This window comes from Ornithorhynchus anatinus, chromosome 11 (genome assembly GCF_004115215.2).
Source record: "Ornithorhynchus anatinus isolate Pmale09 chromosome 11, mOrnAna1.pri.v4, whole genome shotgun sequence".
NCBI lineage: Eukaryota > Metazoa > Chordata > Mammalia > Monotremata > Ornithorhynchidae > Ornithorhynchus > Ornithorhynchus anatinus.
Genome location: NC_041738.1, coordinates 41,733,715 through 41,751,967, shown reverse-complemented (window position 1 = coordinate 41,751,967; position 18,253 = coordinate 41,733,715). Strand labels below are relative to the sequence as shown.

Below are 18,253 nucleotides of genomic sequence, written 5' to 3'. Positions count from 1 at the left end.
TTCCTTGACTAAGCCCTCCTTTCCTCTTCTCCCATTCCCTTCTGCATCACCCTGATTTACTCCTTTTATTCATCCCCCGTCTCAGACCCACAGCACTTATGTACATAGCTATGATTTTTTTATTTATACTAATGTCTGTCTCCCCCTCTAGGCTGAAAGTCACTATGGGCAGGGAATGTGTCTGTTATATAGTACTCTCCCAAGAGCTTAGTACAGTGCTCTGCACAGACAGTATGTGCTCAATAAATACGTTTGATTGACTACCTGACTGGGCTTTTTAGAACCTCGGAGGGGACCAGGAACAGAAGGCCCTGGGGGGGCTTAAGGTTATTTAGCAAAGCAGAATTTAGGGGGAGCTCCGTCAAATGGAGTTCTGATGGTCTGGGAGGCTATGGTGAATTCGGAGCAGTGATGGCACTAGGGCAGTTCCGGCAACAGATGGCAGCTGTGGTGATGGGCTGGGATGGTGGAAGCAACGGGGAATTAGAGTCTTGGGTAGGAAGCAAGCCAGGCAGGTCTGAAGGCAGGGGGCAAATAAGCAGGGCAGTCTGGGTCTGCGAGGGAGAGGGATCAGTAGAAACCTCACATTCGTCCTCTCCCAAGATCTGGCAGTCAGCCCCTTCCCTTGTTCTGCTGTTCTTCAGGGTGACTGGGTTCCGTAGGGTGAATGGAATAATTAAGAATGAGAACCTCACCCATTTTTATTGAATCATTTTTTCTTCAAATCTGTGCAGTCACTTATTAATCCTCAGTGGGTGATTATTTTGTTATTAGTTCTGGATGCTCTAAAACCCGTCTTCACCCTTGCATTCAAAATGAAATGTTGACACCTGTGGCTAGGACCTTAGTATATCTTTTTTCAGTTTCTAGGAAAAGTAGAGGAAAAGGGGAACTAAGCGAGGAGTAGCAGACCCAACCAAAAGTGGATTTCAATTTGCTGTGTGACAGATGTTTTCATTCAACTTGTAATAAAATAATCAATCAATCATTGAGATTTTACTATGTGCAGAGCACGGTCCTAAGTGCTTGGAACCAGTGTTGATTGCTCAGGATATACAATTCTATCATACTCTCCCAAGCACTGTGCATAGTAAGCACTCAATAAATATCACTGATGGATTGATTTCCCAATCAATCCATTCATTGATCTTTCCACGGTGCTTTTTATTATTGTTGTTGTTTTTCCAGATCCTTTCCTACACATAACATTTATCTAAACTTGAGTATAAGATTCAAAAATCAACCTGCCTTCCTGTCAACAGAGAGCATTATAGGAAGGGGTGTTGAAGGGGTAAGTAGTGCTAGATTTTAAAATCACACCATCATAGTGACTTCTGGAGGTGGTGTCATTCCATCAAGTCCATTGCTCCCGTGATCCTCTTTCATAGTCTCCTCATCAAAGGTCCAGGTCAGATTTGGTGCTTGTGTAATCCAAGCACTAACCGTATCCCACCTCGATGACTGCATCAGTCTCCTTGCTGACCTCCCTGCCTCCTGTCTCTCCCCGCTTCAGTCCATACTTCGCTCTGCTGCCTGGATCATTTTTCTACAAAACTGTTCAGTCCATATTTCCCCTCTCCTCAAGAAGCTTCGGTGGTTGCCCATCCACCTTCACATCAAACAGAAACGCCTTACCATTGGCTTTAAAGCACTTTGCTCCCTCCTACCTTGCCCGACTCTGATTTCCTGCTACGACTCAGCCCACGCACTTCACTCCTCTAATACCAGCCTACACGCTGTACCTCAAAGCTCGACTATCTCACCGCCGACCCCTTGCCCACACCTTGGGCTCTCTGGCTCCCTCCCCCTTCATGTCTGACAGACGTTCACTCTCCCCACCTTCAAAGCCTTAAACCCTCCTTTCGTCTCTTCCCAATCCCTTCTGCCTCATCCTTTTTACTTGGATTTAGACCCTTTATCCACCCTTCCCTCCGCCCCCACCCCCAGCACTTATGCACATGTCCATAATTTATTTATATGAATGTCTTTCTTTCCCTTTAAACTATAATAATAATGATGGTACTTGTTAAGCACTTACTCTGTGCCAAACACTGTTCTAAGCACTGGGTTAGATACAGGCTTATCAGGTTGTCCTACATGGGGCTCACAGTCTTAATCCCCATTTTACAGATGAGGTAACCGAGGCACAGGGAAGTTAAGTGACTTGCCCACAAAGTCACACAGCCGAAAAGTTGGTGGAGCCGGGATTAGAACCCACAACCTCTGACTCCCAAGTCCGTGCTCTTTCCACTAAGCCACGCTGCTTCTCATAAGCTCACTGTGGGCACCGACTCTTATATTGGTGTGTTTTGCTACTTGTGGTCTTTCAAGAACTTGGTGCAGTGCTCTGCACAAGGTAAGTACTCAGAAAATAATAATAATAATGTTGGTATTTGTTAAGTGCTTACTATGTGCAGAGCACTGTTCTAAACACTGGGGTATACAGGGTAATCAGGTTGTCCCACCTGAGGCTCACAGTCTTCATCCCCATTTTACAGATGAGGTCACTGAGGCACAGAGAAGTGAAGTGACTTGTCCACAGTCACACAATTGCCAAGTGGCAGAGCTGGGGTTCGAACCCATGAGCTCTGACTCCCAAGCCCGTGCTCTTTCCACTGAGCCACGCTGCTTCTCTTAATGTGGTTGACTGATTGCGTCGGCAAAACAGGAGCAGGTGAGAAGAGAAGTTGCTGCTGCCGTGACCGCTGCCATTACAACAGGGTTTAAGACCCCCCCCCCCAGCCCCAGCTCCAGCTTTTAGCTGGGGCAGCTGTGACACGGCAGTTTCTTTTTACCTGCCACTCCTGCTGTCGTTATCTCTCCTTGAGAATGTTGCCTTGGGAAAGTTCCTCCTCCTCCCTCTAGTCTAGAATAGCAGTAAGAGTAGCGTGTCTCCCCAGTCCTCAAGAACCTCCAGTGGTTGCCCATCCAACTCTGCATTGAACAGAAATTCCTTACCATTGGCTTTAAAAGCACTAAACCAGCTTGCCCCTTCCTACCTCGCTTCACTAATCTCTCACTACAGTCCAGCCTGCACACTCCGCTCCTCTAGCACCAGCTTACTCACCCATCTCGGCTCTCTCGCTGCCGTGTCCTCTCCCACGTCATCCCCTTAGCCTGGAACTCCCTCCCCATCCATATACGCCAAACACCACTCTCTCCATCCTCAAAGCCGTCCCCGATTAAGCCCCTTTTTCCCCCGACTCTCTCTCCCTTCCGCGCTCTGGGAGAGACGTGTCCATGGCGTCGCCGTGGGTTGGAAACAACTCGACGGCGTTAGACAAGACAGCGCTTGGGAGAGTACAATATAACATATTCCCTGTCCAAAATGAACATACAGTCTAGAGGGGGAGACAGACATCAGGGAGGGAGCGAGACACTGATATAAATAAATTAAAGATATGTACATGAGTGCTGTGGGGCTGGGTTGCGGGGTGAATAAAGGGAGCAAATGAGGGTGACGCAGAAAGGAGTGGGAGAAAAGGAAATGAGGGCTTAGGAAAGGCCTTTGGGGAAAGATGTGCCTTCAATAATGCTTTGAAGATGGGAAGAGTAATTATCTGTTGGTTATGAAATGAGAAGACATTCCAGGCCCGAGGAAGGAAGTGGGTAAGAGGCGGGCGGCAAAAACAGAAGAACTCTAGCGAGTCTAGAAGGAAACAGAGCTGCGGGGGCAAGAGCAGGAAAAGAATCAACTAGTTCTCTGTGCCTCAGTTACCTCCTCTGTAAAATGGAGATTAATACTGTGAACCCAATGTGGGACGTGGACTGTATCCATCCTGATTAGCTTGTATCTACCCAGCATTTAGTACAGGGTCTGGCACATAATAAGCGCTCAACAAACCATTAATAAAGCCCTCTCTTCCCCTATTCCCTCTCACTTCTGTGTTGCCTATGCACTTGGATCTGTATCCTTTAAGCAGTTGATATTCACCCCAACCACAGTCCCATCCTGCAGCACTTAGAACGGTGCTCTGCACATAGTAAGCGCTTAACAAATACCAACATTATTATGTACATAGCCATAATTTATTTAAATGTTTGTCTCCCCCTCCAGACTGTCAGCTCCTGATGGACAAGGAATGTGTCTACCAACTCTCTCGTACTCTCCCAAGTGCTTATTTCAGTGCTCTGCACACCGTATTTCTGCCACCCCGGCAAAAGACCACTATAACCGGGGTGGTCTCCCCGGCATCCTGATTGTATCTTGGGTTGCCGGGCGAGAGGGCATCTCTCTAAGGCTTTTGTATATTTTTGGTGAATAAAGGAGCAAATGTCATTAAATGGGTTGCTGGTGTGAGGTGCACTTTACTACTTCAATCTTTTGCCTCTCCTAAATCAAGCCTGCCACTTAATATGCTGAATTGTAGCATAGCATACCTGGCTGTCATTGGATAGAAACAAATCGTCCCCGGGGACCATACTGACATCATCACAGTCCTTGATTGGAAACCTCTAGCGGTAAACATTTTAAGGCTTTTACCCTTGACTCTTCTGAGCTTCCAGCGCTCTGATCATCTTCTAGAGAGTTAAGTTTAACTTAGAGGCAGCTTAACTCCACTCATTTAAAGCATTTCTCTTCCGCTACAGCAGAAACATAGTTAGACGGTAGTGTTAATAGAGGAAATTCAGTCTTGTCCATGTAGTGTATGTGCTTTCCGTGCCCTTCCTTTCCTGCTGTACCATAAATAAATTCCCCCAGTCCATCCTAGCACACTGTATCAATCTTGTTTAATAGACTGGAAAGCTTATTGCGTGGCGGCAGGTCGCAAGGAGTGTCGAGGTGATGGATTGTGCCTTCCCTGAGTCGGGCGTCGTTGATGTATAATGAAATATTTATGATTTATTCCAGCTAATAAACTAGAATGAAGTGTGTGATATATGTGAGCAGATGGGTGAACTATTGATGCAGCTCGCACTGTGCAAGGGGGGATGGGGAGGTTTATTTCTATACACACACACATCTTCTCGTATACATTCACATACACACATTCTCACACACAAAGACATACAGTCTTCTGATCATAAAATTGGCTGCAGTACTTGGGCATAGTAAGGATAGGGAGACTGACTCACTTATTAACATTGAACTCTTCCTTCTGCCCAATCTTGGGGATGGTTAATGTTTGCCTCCCAAGGCTAGTTTTGAAAAGCAAAGCATATCTGTAACCGAGGTGCATGTCACCAGCAAAGAACATCTCCACGATGGACTACGTTTAAGAGCCAGCATGCTATTGAGAGTCACAAGAATGACTCGCCTAAGTCTAGAGCCAATCATCTCTGTTCTCTAGATTGGAGAAAATACGCTAAAGAAAGAAGGTGGAGTTTGTCGCCTCTTTCTCCCAAATTCTTTCTGAGCCATTTGCATTTTCATAGCCTAGTCACACTGAATGCCTTAATAATAATAATTATTAATAATAATAATAATAATGTTGGTATTTGTTAAGCGCTTACTATGTGCAGAGCACTGTTCTAAGCGCTGGGGTAGACACAGGGGAATCAGGTTGTCCCACATGGGGCTCACAGTCTTAATCCCCATTTTACAGATGAGGTAACTGAGGCACAGAGAAGTTAAGTGACTTGCCCACAGTCACACAGCTGACAAGTGGCAGAGCCGGGATCCGAACCCATGACCTCTGACTCCAAAGCCCGTGCTCTCTCCACTGAGCCACGCTGCTTTTATTATGGTATGTATTAAGCGCTTAACTATGTGCCAGGCACTGTACTAAGCACTGGGGTGGATACAAACGGATCGGGTTGGACACAGTCCCTGTCCCACGTGAGCTCACAATCTCAGTCCCCATTTTACAGATGAGGAAACTGAGGCCCAGAGAAGTTAAGTGACTGGCCCAAAGTCACCCAGCTGACAAGTGGCGGAGCTCGGATTAGAACCCATGACCTCTGACTCCCAAGACCGGGCTCTTTCCACTGAGCCACGCTGCTTCCCATTAAGGATCTCACTGTCCCACTCAGGGGCCACATTTTGAACTTTGAGGTCCAAAAGAAGATGGCCCTGACCCTATGAGAGGGAGGGGAGAGAAGAGGAAACCATTAAGAAATAACAAACAAGTTTCCACTCACCTTCTGGCCTTGAATACCTCCACTCATCCAGTGGGCAAATAAGCTGGAACCCTTACTGGCTCTGCAAGGCAATGGCCTGCAGGTTCAAGGTCAATAAGCAGCTTGCTATGAATCAAGCTATCCATGGACTGGGGGCTCTTTGTTATCACAAGGAAAGGGGATAATCTAAGTGCTTCCGATCAGAATGATTGTCAGTCTTTCTGCGCAATCGGAAGCCCTTCTGAAAAGGAAGGAAGGTAGACCAGTGTAATAGGAATAATATACTGGTTTTCTTTTATTTCAAAGATATTGGCTTATTTCCACATCTCTCATTCTAATTCTCTTCTCTTCATTCCCATTTTAGGCAGGTAGAACTATCCCCATTTTACAGATGTGGAAATCAGACGTCCTGCTCAAGATTATATAGTCAGTACTGGAGCCCAGCCCAGGTTCTTTACCTCCAGACTATGCTGTCCTTCTCTTCACTTGTGTGAATCCATCAATCAGTAGTATTTTTTGAGCACTTACTCTGGGCAGAATACAGTATCAAGAATTTAGGAGACGTGCCCTTTAATAAGTTTACAATCTGGCAGAAAAGACAGATTATAAAATAAATTACAGTAGGGGGAAGCAGCAGAGTTTGAAGATATGAAGAGGGGATATGGGCCCATAATGCATAGGTGAAGGGCTAAAGTGGCAATTAGAGGGGAAATAGGATGAGGACTTGAGTGATTCATCGGGGAAAACTACCTGGAGGAGATGTGTTTCCAGACGGACTTTGAAGAAGGGGAGAGTAGTGGTCTCGGTCAATCAATCAATTATATTTATTGAGTGCTTACTATGTGCAGAACACTGTACTAAGTGATCAGAAGGGTACAATACAACAGAGTTGATAGAAAAGTTCCTTGCCCACAACAAGCTTGCAGTCTAGAAGGGGAGAAAGACATTAATATAAAGAAATAATAGGTCCTCTAACTCCCAGACCCATGCTCTGCCCACGTGGCCACACTGCTTCTCACAGAGAAAAGTGCAAAGCAATATTAACAGTTACAGTGTGACCATTTTTCTAGTTGGAAAACATCTGTGTCCTTTAACGAGGGGCATTTGCAAGAAGAAATGGGTAGGGGGTTAGATTTAGAGGAGGAAGGCAGACCAAAGAATTGGAGCCGGATCGTTACTGCCTGGAAGCTTGTTCCTCGGGGGTCTGGGCATCAGTGGATTCCCCTTCAATCCATGGAAAATGTTTTCTGAGCACAGAGTGGGTGGGAATCATAATAATAATAATGATTATGTCATTTGTTAAGCATTTATTATCCAGAGCTTAGAACAGTGCTTGGCACATAGCAAACACTTAACCAATACCATCATTATTATTATTATCATTATGTGCCAGGCACTCTACTAAACACTGGGGTAGATACAAGCAAATGGGGTTGGACACAGTCCTTGTCATTCATTCATTCAATAGTATTTATTGAGCGCTTACTATGTGCAGAGCACTGTACTAAGCGCTTGGAATGAACAAGTCGGCAACAGATAGAGGCAGTCCCTGCTGTTTGACGGGCTTATAGTCTAATCGGGGGAGACCCATGTGAGCTCACAGTCTCAATCCCCATTTTACAGATGAGGGAACAGAGGCCCAGGGAAGTAAAATGACTTGCCCAAGGTCACACAGCAGGCAAGTGGGGGAGCCAGGATTAGAAACCATGACCCTCTGACTCCCTGGCCCGTGCTCTATCCACTAGTGCTCTATCCACTACACCAGCCATGCTGCTTCTCACAAGTGCTTCAATCAATCAGTGGTATTTATTGATTGCTAATTGTGTGCACAGCACTGGAGCTTGGAAGAGTACAATAGAAGTCATTAACACAATCACTGCCCACAGGAAGCTTAGAAGTTAGAGCTTACAGTCTGTCAAATCTTCTCAGGAAAAGAGCTGTGAGTGATCTCTCTGGAAATGGGACCTACCCAAAACCAAGGAAATGGGCCAGGTGAACTCTTGCTTAGTACAGTGCTCTGCACACAGTAAGCAATCCATAAATACGATCGATCGATTGACTCCCCTCTCTGCCTAAATTTATGATTCTAAGAGGTCATTGAGAACAAGAGGAATTAGACAGTCCTGGATGTGCATTTAATGGGACATTTTCCCTATCAAATTGGGTTGTTTCCTAAAGATAGTCAGGTGAAGTTGTTTAGCTATTGTACTCTCCCAAATAGTACAATGACCTGCACATTGTGAGCACTCAGTAAATGCTATTGACTGATTTTAGGAGAATCAGACCAAGTAAATGTTTGACTATTTCCATGACTGCACAGTCATTCTAAATGTGCCATTCCAATGTATGCAAAAATACGTAAGACATGAGGTTCAGGCACTTTGAAGGTAAAGAAATATCCATTCATTCGTTCAATAGTATTTATTGAGCGCTTACTATGTGCTGAGCACTGTATTAAGCGCTTGGAATGTACAGTTCGGCAACAGATAGAAGCAATCCCTGCCCAATGACGGGCTTACAGTCTATTCAGGGGAGACAGACGGACAGAAACAAGACAACGTAATCACAATAAATAGATTCAAGGGGATGTACCACCTACCCAGGTCCTCTGCCTCCCAGGCCAATGTGCTATCGACCAGGCCATGGTGCATGCAAATTATAAGGAGGGGGAGGGAGTTCCAGGCCAGAGGGAGGGATGTGGGAAAGGGGTCGGTGGCAAGCTAGAGGAAAGGAAATGAGGGCTTAGTCAGGGAAGGCCTCTTGGAGGAGATGTGCCTTCAGTAAGGCTTTGAAGGTGGGGAGAGTCGTTGTCTGTCAGATATGAAAAGGGAGGGAGTTCCAGGCCAGAGGCAGGATGTGGGCGAGATGGATGAGACTGAGGAACAGTGAGTAGGTTGGCATTAGAAGAGTGAAGTGTGTGGGCTGGATTGTAGTAGGAGAGCAGTGAGGGGAGGTAGGAGGAGGCAAAGTGATTGAATGCTTTAAAGCTGATGGTAAGGAGGTTCTGTGTGATGCCGAGTTGGATGGGCAATCCCTGGAGGTTCTTGAGGAGTAGGGAAAAATGGACTGAATATTTTTTGTAGAAAAATGATCCAGGCAGCAGAGTGAAGTGTGGACTGGAGTGGAAAGAGAGAGCAGGCAGGGAGGTCAGCAAGAAAGCTGTTACAGTTATCAAGGTAGGATAGGATAAGTGCTTGGATTTACGTGGAAGCAGTTTGAATGGTAAAGAGTAAGTTTGAATGAGAAAAGAGTAAAGCCTCTTTACTTATGTTCAGAGCTTTAGAATTGGATGAGTTGAGGTAGTTTTGCATAGGCTCAGTCCTTTGAAATGTGGCTTCCCATGAACCCTAATTTTTTATCAATCCAGTAGTTTTCTGGGACATGGTGCACTTTTACTGAAGTTCTTTAAACCTGGATCAAAAAGCATCCCCAAAACGATGTATGAAAGTTGAGAGTCAAGGGACATCTTGTTTCCTGGCCTCTTTCTTTTTACTTTGCTCAGCGACTGTCGACAAACTCCCCGGCCTCTGAACCAGCCACCGGGCTACTCGGCAACCAGAGTAGCCCCATGACCACTTCTCAGGCTTCCCCACCCTACGGTGTAAAAATTGCCAAAGCAGAGGGTGGCTTGCTCACACTTGAATGGCCTCGATCGGAAACCGATTTCAAATGTTTACTTATAACGCACTGAGATTTAGTGAGAAGAGAGCAGCGAGGTCTGAGCTGGGAGAGGGGAAAGAGGAATGAAGCTAGAAAAATTAAAGAGGTGAAAACAGAACTGGAAGAGAGACATAAGAAAACAGTGGATGGAAGCTACTTGACCAGGAAGATACTGTGTCCTTATGAAATGAGAAAATGGGAGGATGAGTTGGGGAGCACTAACTGGGTAGGTGCAGGATGGCGTGGTACTGGATTACTGATATCAGGGATTATCTAGTTATCCAATGTGGCTATTTTTGCACCAGATTTAATTACATTTCCCTGACAGGCAGACAGATCTGGAAAATGTACAACTCATTTTTGAACGGTGTAATGCATTTATCAACTACCGTGCTTAAGTGAATGCTTCGTTCCCATCACCAAACCGAGCTGTAACGGGTCAGGAATATCCACAGTTCAACTTTTATTCATCATCCTCTCTCTTCCCAACCACCATCCACGTTTGCCGAACCCTTTCCTTTGTTGCACTTGTCAGACTGATCGGCACTTTCCCTAGCAGAGTCATTAAGGTTGATCCCCGCTGAGTATCCTTAAACAGGTTATAAAGATGCCAGCCTGACAGTGATGGAGAGCAAGAGCAACTGTGAGAGAAGAAATACCCCAGAGCTATGGGAAGATGAACTCACTGAGCCCTTGTTGATCCCACCTGAGTTAAATGCACATCGGTAGAGTACATCTTATGGTTTGTGTGGAACTTTCCAAATGGTGGATTCAAATGATGTCCTTACACTCAAACACAACAAATCAATTTTCTTACTGTGCTGGGCACCGTACTAAGCGCCGGAGTAGACGCAAGCTAATCCGTGTCCCACACGGGGCTCACGGTATTAACCCCCATTTTACAGATGAGGTGACCGCGGCATCGAGAAGCAAGTGACTTGCCCAAGGTCACACAGCAGACAAATGGCAGAGCCGGGTTAGAGCCCGTTTCCTTCCGATTCCCGGTCCCATGCTCTATCCACTAGGCCACACTGCTCCTTCTTTGTCTCTTCTTCCACAGAAGCAGTAGTGCAGGTTCTTGTGGTGACCAGTCACTTAAATGTTAACTCTCTCCTGGTTTCGTCAAGGGCACCAAACGCTCAATGGGTTGATGTGCATCTAAATGGCCCCCAGATTTTTCTTCTTCTCCTGAGGCTAGGAATTCGATTGCAGTTTGCTCATGCTTAGAGAGAAATGAGATTGGAGAAATTCTCCACCTTTAGGAAGAATCTGTAGGGTAGCTGTTGATTAGTGTAGCGAGATCTATTTAAAAGGAGTCACTGATGAGAAGTGAGCACTGGTAGCGTCCAGCTATCACACAACTCCTACCAGTAGATGGAGTTAACATCGTTACTCCAGTCAGAGTTAGGTCCAAGGCTGAACAGCAGCAAATAAAGTAATTTTAAAGTGCCGGATCACTGGGGCCAGACCATTGTGACTTAAACACATTTACAACTATGACTTCCTCTCAGGGTCGCACCTAGACCCCTCTCAGGGTGGCACTTGGAGAGTTTCCAGTACTCTACCAGTCTCGGCTATGGCGGGGAGAGTCAAGCAGAGGCCTACCCATTCCATTCCTAGCTCGGCCAGTGACTAGCGAGTGGCAGGCGATCTGCCACAAGTCAAAACTCACCCGTGCTGGGCCGCAGCGGCCCGGGAGAGAATCGAGGGCGGAGACTCGAGTTGACTGAGTGGAAGGCGGCAGTGGTAAACCACTTCCTTATTTTTACCAAGAAAACTCCATGGATACACTACCAGAACGATTGCAGATGGAGAGAAGGGCGTCTTGGGAGAGATGTGCCCGTGGTGTCGCTGTGGGTTGGAAACGACTCAATGGCGTAAGACAAGGCAACTATGGAGGCCCAGGCATCTTGCAAGTGACATTTTCAGTTACAACTGATCATTTTTACTAACCAAGTAACATTTGTCCAGGGATGTAACATATGTGTCCAACCTGATTTGCTCCTATCTACCGCAGTGCTTAGTATACTGCCTGGCACACAGTAAGTGCTAAACAAAAACCGTAAAAAAAAGCATTCAAAGAGATCTAGGTTCTGGCCACTGACTTACTATGATGCTTTGGACAGGTGCTTTAACCTCTCTGTGCCTCAGTTCTCCATCTGTAAAAAGGAGATAACGTATGCTCTTCGGTCAAGAAGACTCTGGGCACCAATGGGATAACTGAGGCAGAAACACTTTGAGCTTTTCAGAAGAAAGATACCACAGAACCAAGAGGTGGGATTATTGGGGGAGAAATTGAATTTTAAGAGTGAAAATGGTTTTCATCCCATGCTGTCACCACATCTTTTCGCAGTAAAACTAGTCCATTAGTGGTGTTCATATGCATCTCTGTCCCAGCTGGGCTATGGTTCTGGAAGCCTTTTGAGGGTTGAGGGAATTCTCGGCCACAGGGTAGGCAAACTCACAGCAACAGTGTTTTTATGGGTAGTGCTGTCTGGAATTGCCCATTCACATCCAGTTGAGCCGCAGAGAACTTTGCCTGAAATGAGTGGAGTTGCTGGGTGGCAGAGGCGAGGTCGTTTTGGGCCACCAGCTTGAACACCCCCATTAAGGACATTTTTAGCCTTCTAATAGTATACATTTGATCAGGTCATATGGTGTAGTGTCAGCCTTCTGAGACCGTGGCGAGAAATAAACCTGCTCTCACAGTCTCTGTGGGTTGTCAGCACTGGATCCGATATCAGCATCTGATAGGCTGTCGTTATTTTAAAAAGAATAACCAGACATCGCAAAGGACAGTGGACTTCTAACAGGTCTCGTGGGAATTGGCAACGCACACTAGCATGGCAGTTCCTTAGTGGTTTTGTTTCTGGACATTCTAGTCTTTCGCCTAGTAACAGTGGGTACTGTGCTGACGGTGAAGCGAGCCTGTGATCAGTGGCAGGCTGTGAGCTCGTTGTGGGCAGGGATTGTCACTGTTTATTGTTATATTGTTCTTTCTCAAGCTCCGCACACAGTAAGCGCTTAATAAATACGATTGAATGAAAGAACAACAGCTCACTAGCCGGGCCCCCCGGCAGCTACGGTAGTAAGAGGTGGATTCCTGTGTCTCCTTGGAGAACAGAATTCAACAGCAAGAACTTTAGAGAAGGAACCAGAAAGGGGAGCAAAAGAGAGAATTAAAAACACTGTGTCTGCCTTGTCTGGGGTAATCTATGGTCAAAATTCTCTTGCAACAAAAAATGAAAAGAAAGTGACCTGTTTAGATGTGTTTTTGTTTTTACCATCTATGTTTCCCCCATTAGATTGAAAGCTCCTTGAGAGCAGGGAACAAGTCTCCAACTTAGACTGTGAAACTCATGAGGACAGGGATTGTGTCCAACCTGGTAAACATGTATCTACCCCGACCCTTAGAACAGTGCTTAGAACCCATAATAGGTGCTTAACAAATACCCACAAAAAAAGTCTTCTTTAAGGGAATGTTTCCAAGCGCCTTGTACAATATTCTCTGCACACAGAAGGCTCTCAAATTCTGCTAATGATAATGAGGGTGACTAGACCTTTCATTCCTAAGCCATAGTACGGTCAGTTTTGCCGAAATGCATGCTTTAAGTTGAATGTGAAGATAGAATTAGGAAGCCTTTTTCTGACAACATGCTTCTGTTTGGTTAGAACATGATGAGGCATTGAAATAAGGCATTGGAATAAACAGTTGTGCACCTGTGCATGGCATCAGACCTATAGCGGGTGCTGTAATGCAGGCTTCACTTACCACTAGCTTCTTGCAGGACACAGTCCCCACACTGTAGAACTGACCGTATCTGTCTTCAGTTAAATATATATGGTAGATTTGTTTGGGTTTGTATCGATTAATCCCTACCGCCATAAACCACTGTACGGTTTAGCCCTTCTGTCAGTCTGTGATAAATAGAAGATCCGCCAACACTGGAATAGAGGGAAGATATAGGAGCCCAGATTGGAAGTCAAAATAGAATGCCCAAGTTTCTTCAATACTATGTAACTAGTTACACCCGGAGACCTAGAAAGGCTATTTCACCCCGTTGTTTGGGCCATTTGAGTTTGGTACAGTCCTCGGGCCCTAAAATGGTCAATTTAGGCAATGTAGACACAAACCAACATGTCTATTTGGATATTTATAGTTGTGCTTTGTTTTCAGATCTGACTCTCTAAAGATGGTACCTATTCATATGTGCAGATCTGAGCAAAATGACCGACCACCATTGATATCCTCTTCCTCGGTGGATGCCTATAAAGATAATTCCTTGTTGCCCCACCTCTGATTTTAATTCTGCCCTTTTACGTCCCAGTCGTCACAAAGCCTCCACTCAAGGAGAATAACCCAATTGCTGCCCAATGGGCCGGTCTATAGGCTACGACGATCTCTTCAGTCCAGCACTGACCCAGGGTCAGTAATGCTTCGAGACCCAGTACTGAGGGGAAATAATCATCACATGCCCCTGGACACAACCCTCCACATCAAGATTAAAAAAAGATTTTGCAGTCGATGAACTCCATCTATCGTGTTTCATTAACCGGGGCTTAACCTACGAGCATCGAGGAGTAGAAGAAAAGAGGCTGGAAATAATTGAACCCTGGTCTGTTCTGCCATAGTTTTGTTTGATTGCAACTTCTGTGTCGCCCAGACCAATATCACTCCTGACTCTAGGTTTGAGCTTTCAAACCAGCAGTGCAATAAAGGCTGTCAGTGAAACCGCAGTGGGGAATCAGGCTCGTGTGTGGATACAATGGAACTGGGCATCATTAGAGAGAGGAGAGAGATTGACATATAGACTAAAGCTAAGAGCCCCCTGGTGCTCCTATCAAGGGTCTGAAATTGAAATCAGAAGGCCTGAGACCCCCGCCTTCCTCCCTTAACCCAAAGGTTGGCAAAGGCTGTATTAGCAGAGTGTGACTAATCATCTTAAGTAGCTATCAAAGTGCAACAGCTTGTTAAGCATTTATCCAGGTTGTGCTGAGATGACCCCTCTCCTCAATCTTCTCCGACTGGAGTACTAGAAGCTAATTACGGGAACACACCTGCCACATTGTTCATTCTTTCCTTTCTTTTTGTCACCCTTCTTTCCAACCCCACAAAAGGAACTCTATCCAATCGGCTTTCTCTCGTGTCCTCTCCGTTGCCATTTCTGCCTCGTAATAATCGCCGTCCCTTTCTTTGCCTTCCATTCCTTCAATCGTCATAACTGAGCACTTTTTGTGTGTACTGAGCATTTGGGAGAGTACAATACAGCAATAAACGGACACATTCCCCGCCCACAACAAGCTTACAGTCTAGAGGTACACATTATTGTCCAGGCCACCTTGCAGCAGACAAATCAAATGGGTGTCTCCTAACATTTGTCAGCAGAGGATCTCAAAGCACTGTAATGAACTCTTCCCCTCTTCGTTAGCTGGGTTCCTAAATCCCTGAAACTTTAGGTGATTCTTCAAAGCCATAACACATCATTGTCAAAATTGAGAACGGGGCTTTAGATCTCTTCAGTCTATGCTTCCTGCTCTAACTACTCCCTGATCACTTCAAAAGCTCAAAGGCACTAGATTCTTACGGTGATGCACTGTAGTGGAAACATATACTGTCTGGATTTTATAGTTTTTAGAATAAAAGAATTTCATTGGTGAGGGACAGATAAGTAAAACCTTGGAAAAGGGTGAGAATTCATAAGTCGATTGGATCTCCCCTCAAATCCAGAAACATTTAAATAATCTTGGTATCAGAACTGAAATGTAAACTAAAGTGAGAGCTCTACCTCAGTTATTTCAAATTATCTTGAATTTAATAAAAAAAATTGTCAGCGATGAGAAAGAAGAACTTGCCGTTTCTAAAAAATACAAATTACCCATGCATATAGATTTACAAAAACAGGGATTCTGAAGGGACAGTGCAAAGAAAAATGAAGTACCTATTGATCAATCAGTGGCTTTTATTGAGCACTTACTGTGTGTGCAGAACACTGTACTTAGCTCTTGGAAAAGTATAATATAATAGAGTTGGTAGATGTGATCCTGCCTATCAGGAGCTTCCAGTCTATGATAGCAAAAATAAGTTCCACTTTGGAGGGTGTGTGCTAACATTTCAAAAGACTTTTCCTAAAAGTATCCATCTATTAAAACGTGTGGCTTCAGAAGCGAAGTGCCCATTCAGTCCTTTGGGACTGATGGCTTGCAATTCAGATAGATTTGTGAGGCTGTGATGTTGGGAGTTGGCTGGATCCAAAGCTCATTGTGGGCAGGGAATGTGTCTATTGCTGTAGTGTACTTTCCCAAGCACTCAATTCAGTGCTCTGCACTCTGAAAGCGCTCAATAAATATGACCGAATAGAAAAGACTGAAACTGTGGTAACGGTATTTTTCCAGCAAAATAGGATTCACAAACCCTCTCTTTGCAGGAGATACAGTTGTATTTCGGGATGGCAGATACTGGGTCTTGGGTCGGACTTCTGTGGACATCATCAAAAGCGGAGGTTACAAAATCAGTGCCCTGGAAATCGAGCGACACTTGCTGGCTCACCCCAGCATAATGGGTTAAGTATCTTCTTCTAAGCAGCATGTTTGTGCGGTGTACTTCTAGGGATAACTTTTCTCTCTCTCTTTTTTTTTTTAAGGAATTCATAATTATTAGCATTTTTGAGGAGGCGAAGATGCTTGGAGGCTCTTGATTCTTTGGCATTTTTCTTCCAGTTTAGGGCAGTTTAGTCTACTCCTACTTGCCATCTCACTGTTTTATCAGTTCAGTTTAAGTACAATACTTAGAGATGCCTCCTGGGGGTATCTCATCGACCGTTTTTCGTTTTTCGCTGTGGCTTTTGCTGCAATGAAAGCTGCTGAACCCCTAAGCCTCAGGGCACCTTTTATATTCCCGAGGTGCAGGGCTGGACCTGAAAAAATCCCAGAGGATGCAGGGTAGCAGTGGGTGTGGGGATAAATCAATCATTCAATCTTTGGTGTTTATTGAGCGCTTACTATGTGCCGAGCACTCTACTAAACTACATGAGAGAGTTCAGTACTACAGAATTAACAAATACCTTCCCCCACCCATAACCCACCTAAATTCCAACTTAGGTTGGCACCTAGGAGGGTCTGGTACTCCCAAAAGCCCCCATAAACAGATTCCCTTGGAGCTAAGGGCCCCCAGCTCAAAGCTGACCTCCTAGCACTGCTCCAGATAGAGGCAGACGTCCCTTGCCCGGACTCAGGCCCCCAAGGCAGGGTAAGGGCATCTGTTCTCCATCACGCACCAAGTGCTACGAAGCACAATTTTTTTTATGGTATTTAATAATAATGTTGGTATTTGTTAAGCGCTTACTATGTGCAGAGCACTGTTCTAAGCGCTGGGGTAGATACAGGGTAATCAGGTTGTCCCATGTGAGGCTCACAGTTAATCTCCATTTTACAGATGAGGTAACTGAGGCACAGCGAAGTTAAGTGACTTGCCCATAGTCACCCATCTGACAAGTGGCAGAGCCGGGAGTCGAACCCATGACCTCTGACTCCAAAGCCCAGGCTTTTTCCACAGAGCCACGCTGCTTCCTCCTTATGAAGTGCAAGGATAGAAACAGGATAATCAGGTGGGGCACAGTCCCCGTTCCATCCAAAAGTCACAGTCTTAATCCTCATTTTACAGATGAGGCCGAGGCACAGAGAAGTTAAGTAATTTGCTCGAGGTAACAGAGCAGATAAGCAGCAGAACCGGAATTAGAACGCACGTCCTCTGACACCCAAGCCAGCAATCCCTAGAATTACACCACACCAGGCCACGCTTCTTCTCAGATTCACCATGCCCATCTGGTTTGCCGCTTCCTCGGATGACTCCATCAACTATAAACCGGGGAAGCTGTAGCATCCCATACAAGGGCTCTGCAAAATAACACAACCATTTCCTATTCAGCCCTAAAAATTCCTCTTCCAGACTTCCAGTTGTCATAGTCCCTCTTCCAAGCTTATCTTCTTTGGATTCACAAACCAAACCCCCGAGCACTTTTTTTTTTTTTTAACCTCGGCCATCTTACCTCAGTGCTTCTGATGCTCTCTGGCCGGTTCTTTTTTCTGCAGATGTGGCGGTGCTCGGCGTTCCTGATATCACATGGGGCCAGAGGATCAGTGCTGTTGTAAAGCTTCAAGAAGGTGACTCACTGTCTTACAAGGAGCTAAAAGAGTGGGCAAGGTATGGAACCTATTGGCACGCCATGCGTGTGTGTTCGAGTCTGAATAAGGGGCCTAAGTGGATCAACACACTGAGAGATAAGGGCTGAAATAAGAGAAATCCTCATTCTATTTGAGGTTGCTCTCCGGCTGATGGGGCCCCCAAAGGGGGTCAAGTGAGAATAGTTTTTTTTAAATGGTATTGTTAAGCACTCATTTTGTGCCAGGCACTGTACTAAGCTCTTGGGTAGAGACAAGATAATTAAGTTGGACACTATCCCCATCCCACAAAGGCTCTCACTCTTAATCCCCCTTTTTTAGGTGAGGTGACTGAGATACGGAGAAGTTAAGTGAC

The 18,253-nt window shown here is 45.4% G+C and overlaps 1 protein-coding gene across 1 annotated transcript in view; it reads left to right on the top strand.

The window, feature by feature from the left end:
- Window positions 1–18,253, top strand: part of ACSF3 (acyl-CoA synthetase family member 3) — a 169,066-nt gene that overhangs the window by 131,317 nt on the left and 19,496 nt on the right. The window contains exons 8-9 of the mRNA XM_029075693.2: window positions 16,146–16,280; window positions 17,809–17,920. Of these exons, the coding sequence (XP_028931526.1) occupies window positions 16,146–16,280; window positions 17,809–17,920 (247 nt within the window). The remainder of the gene's footprint in view (window positions 1–16,145; window positions 16,281–17,808; window positions 17,921–18,253) is intronic.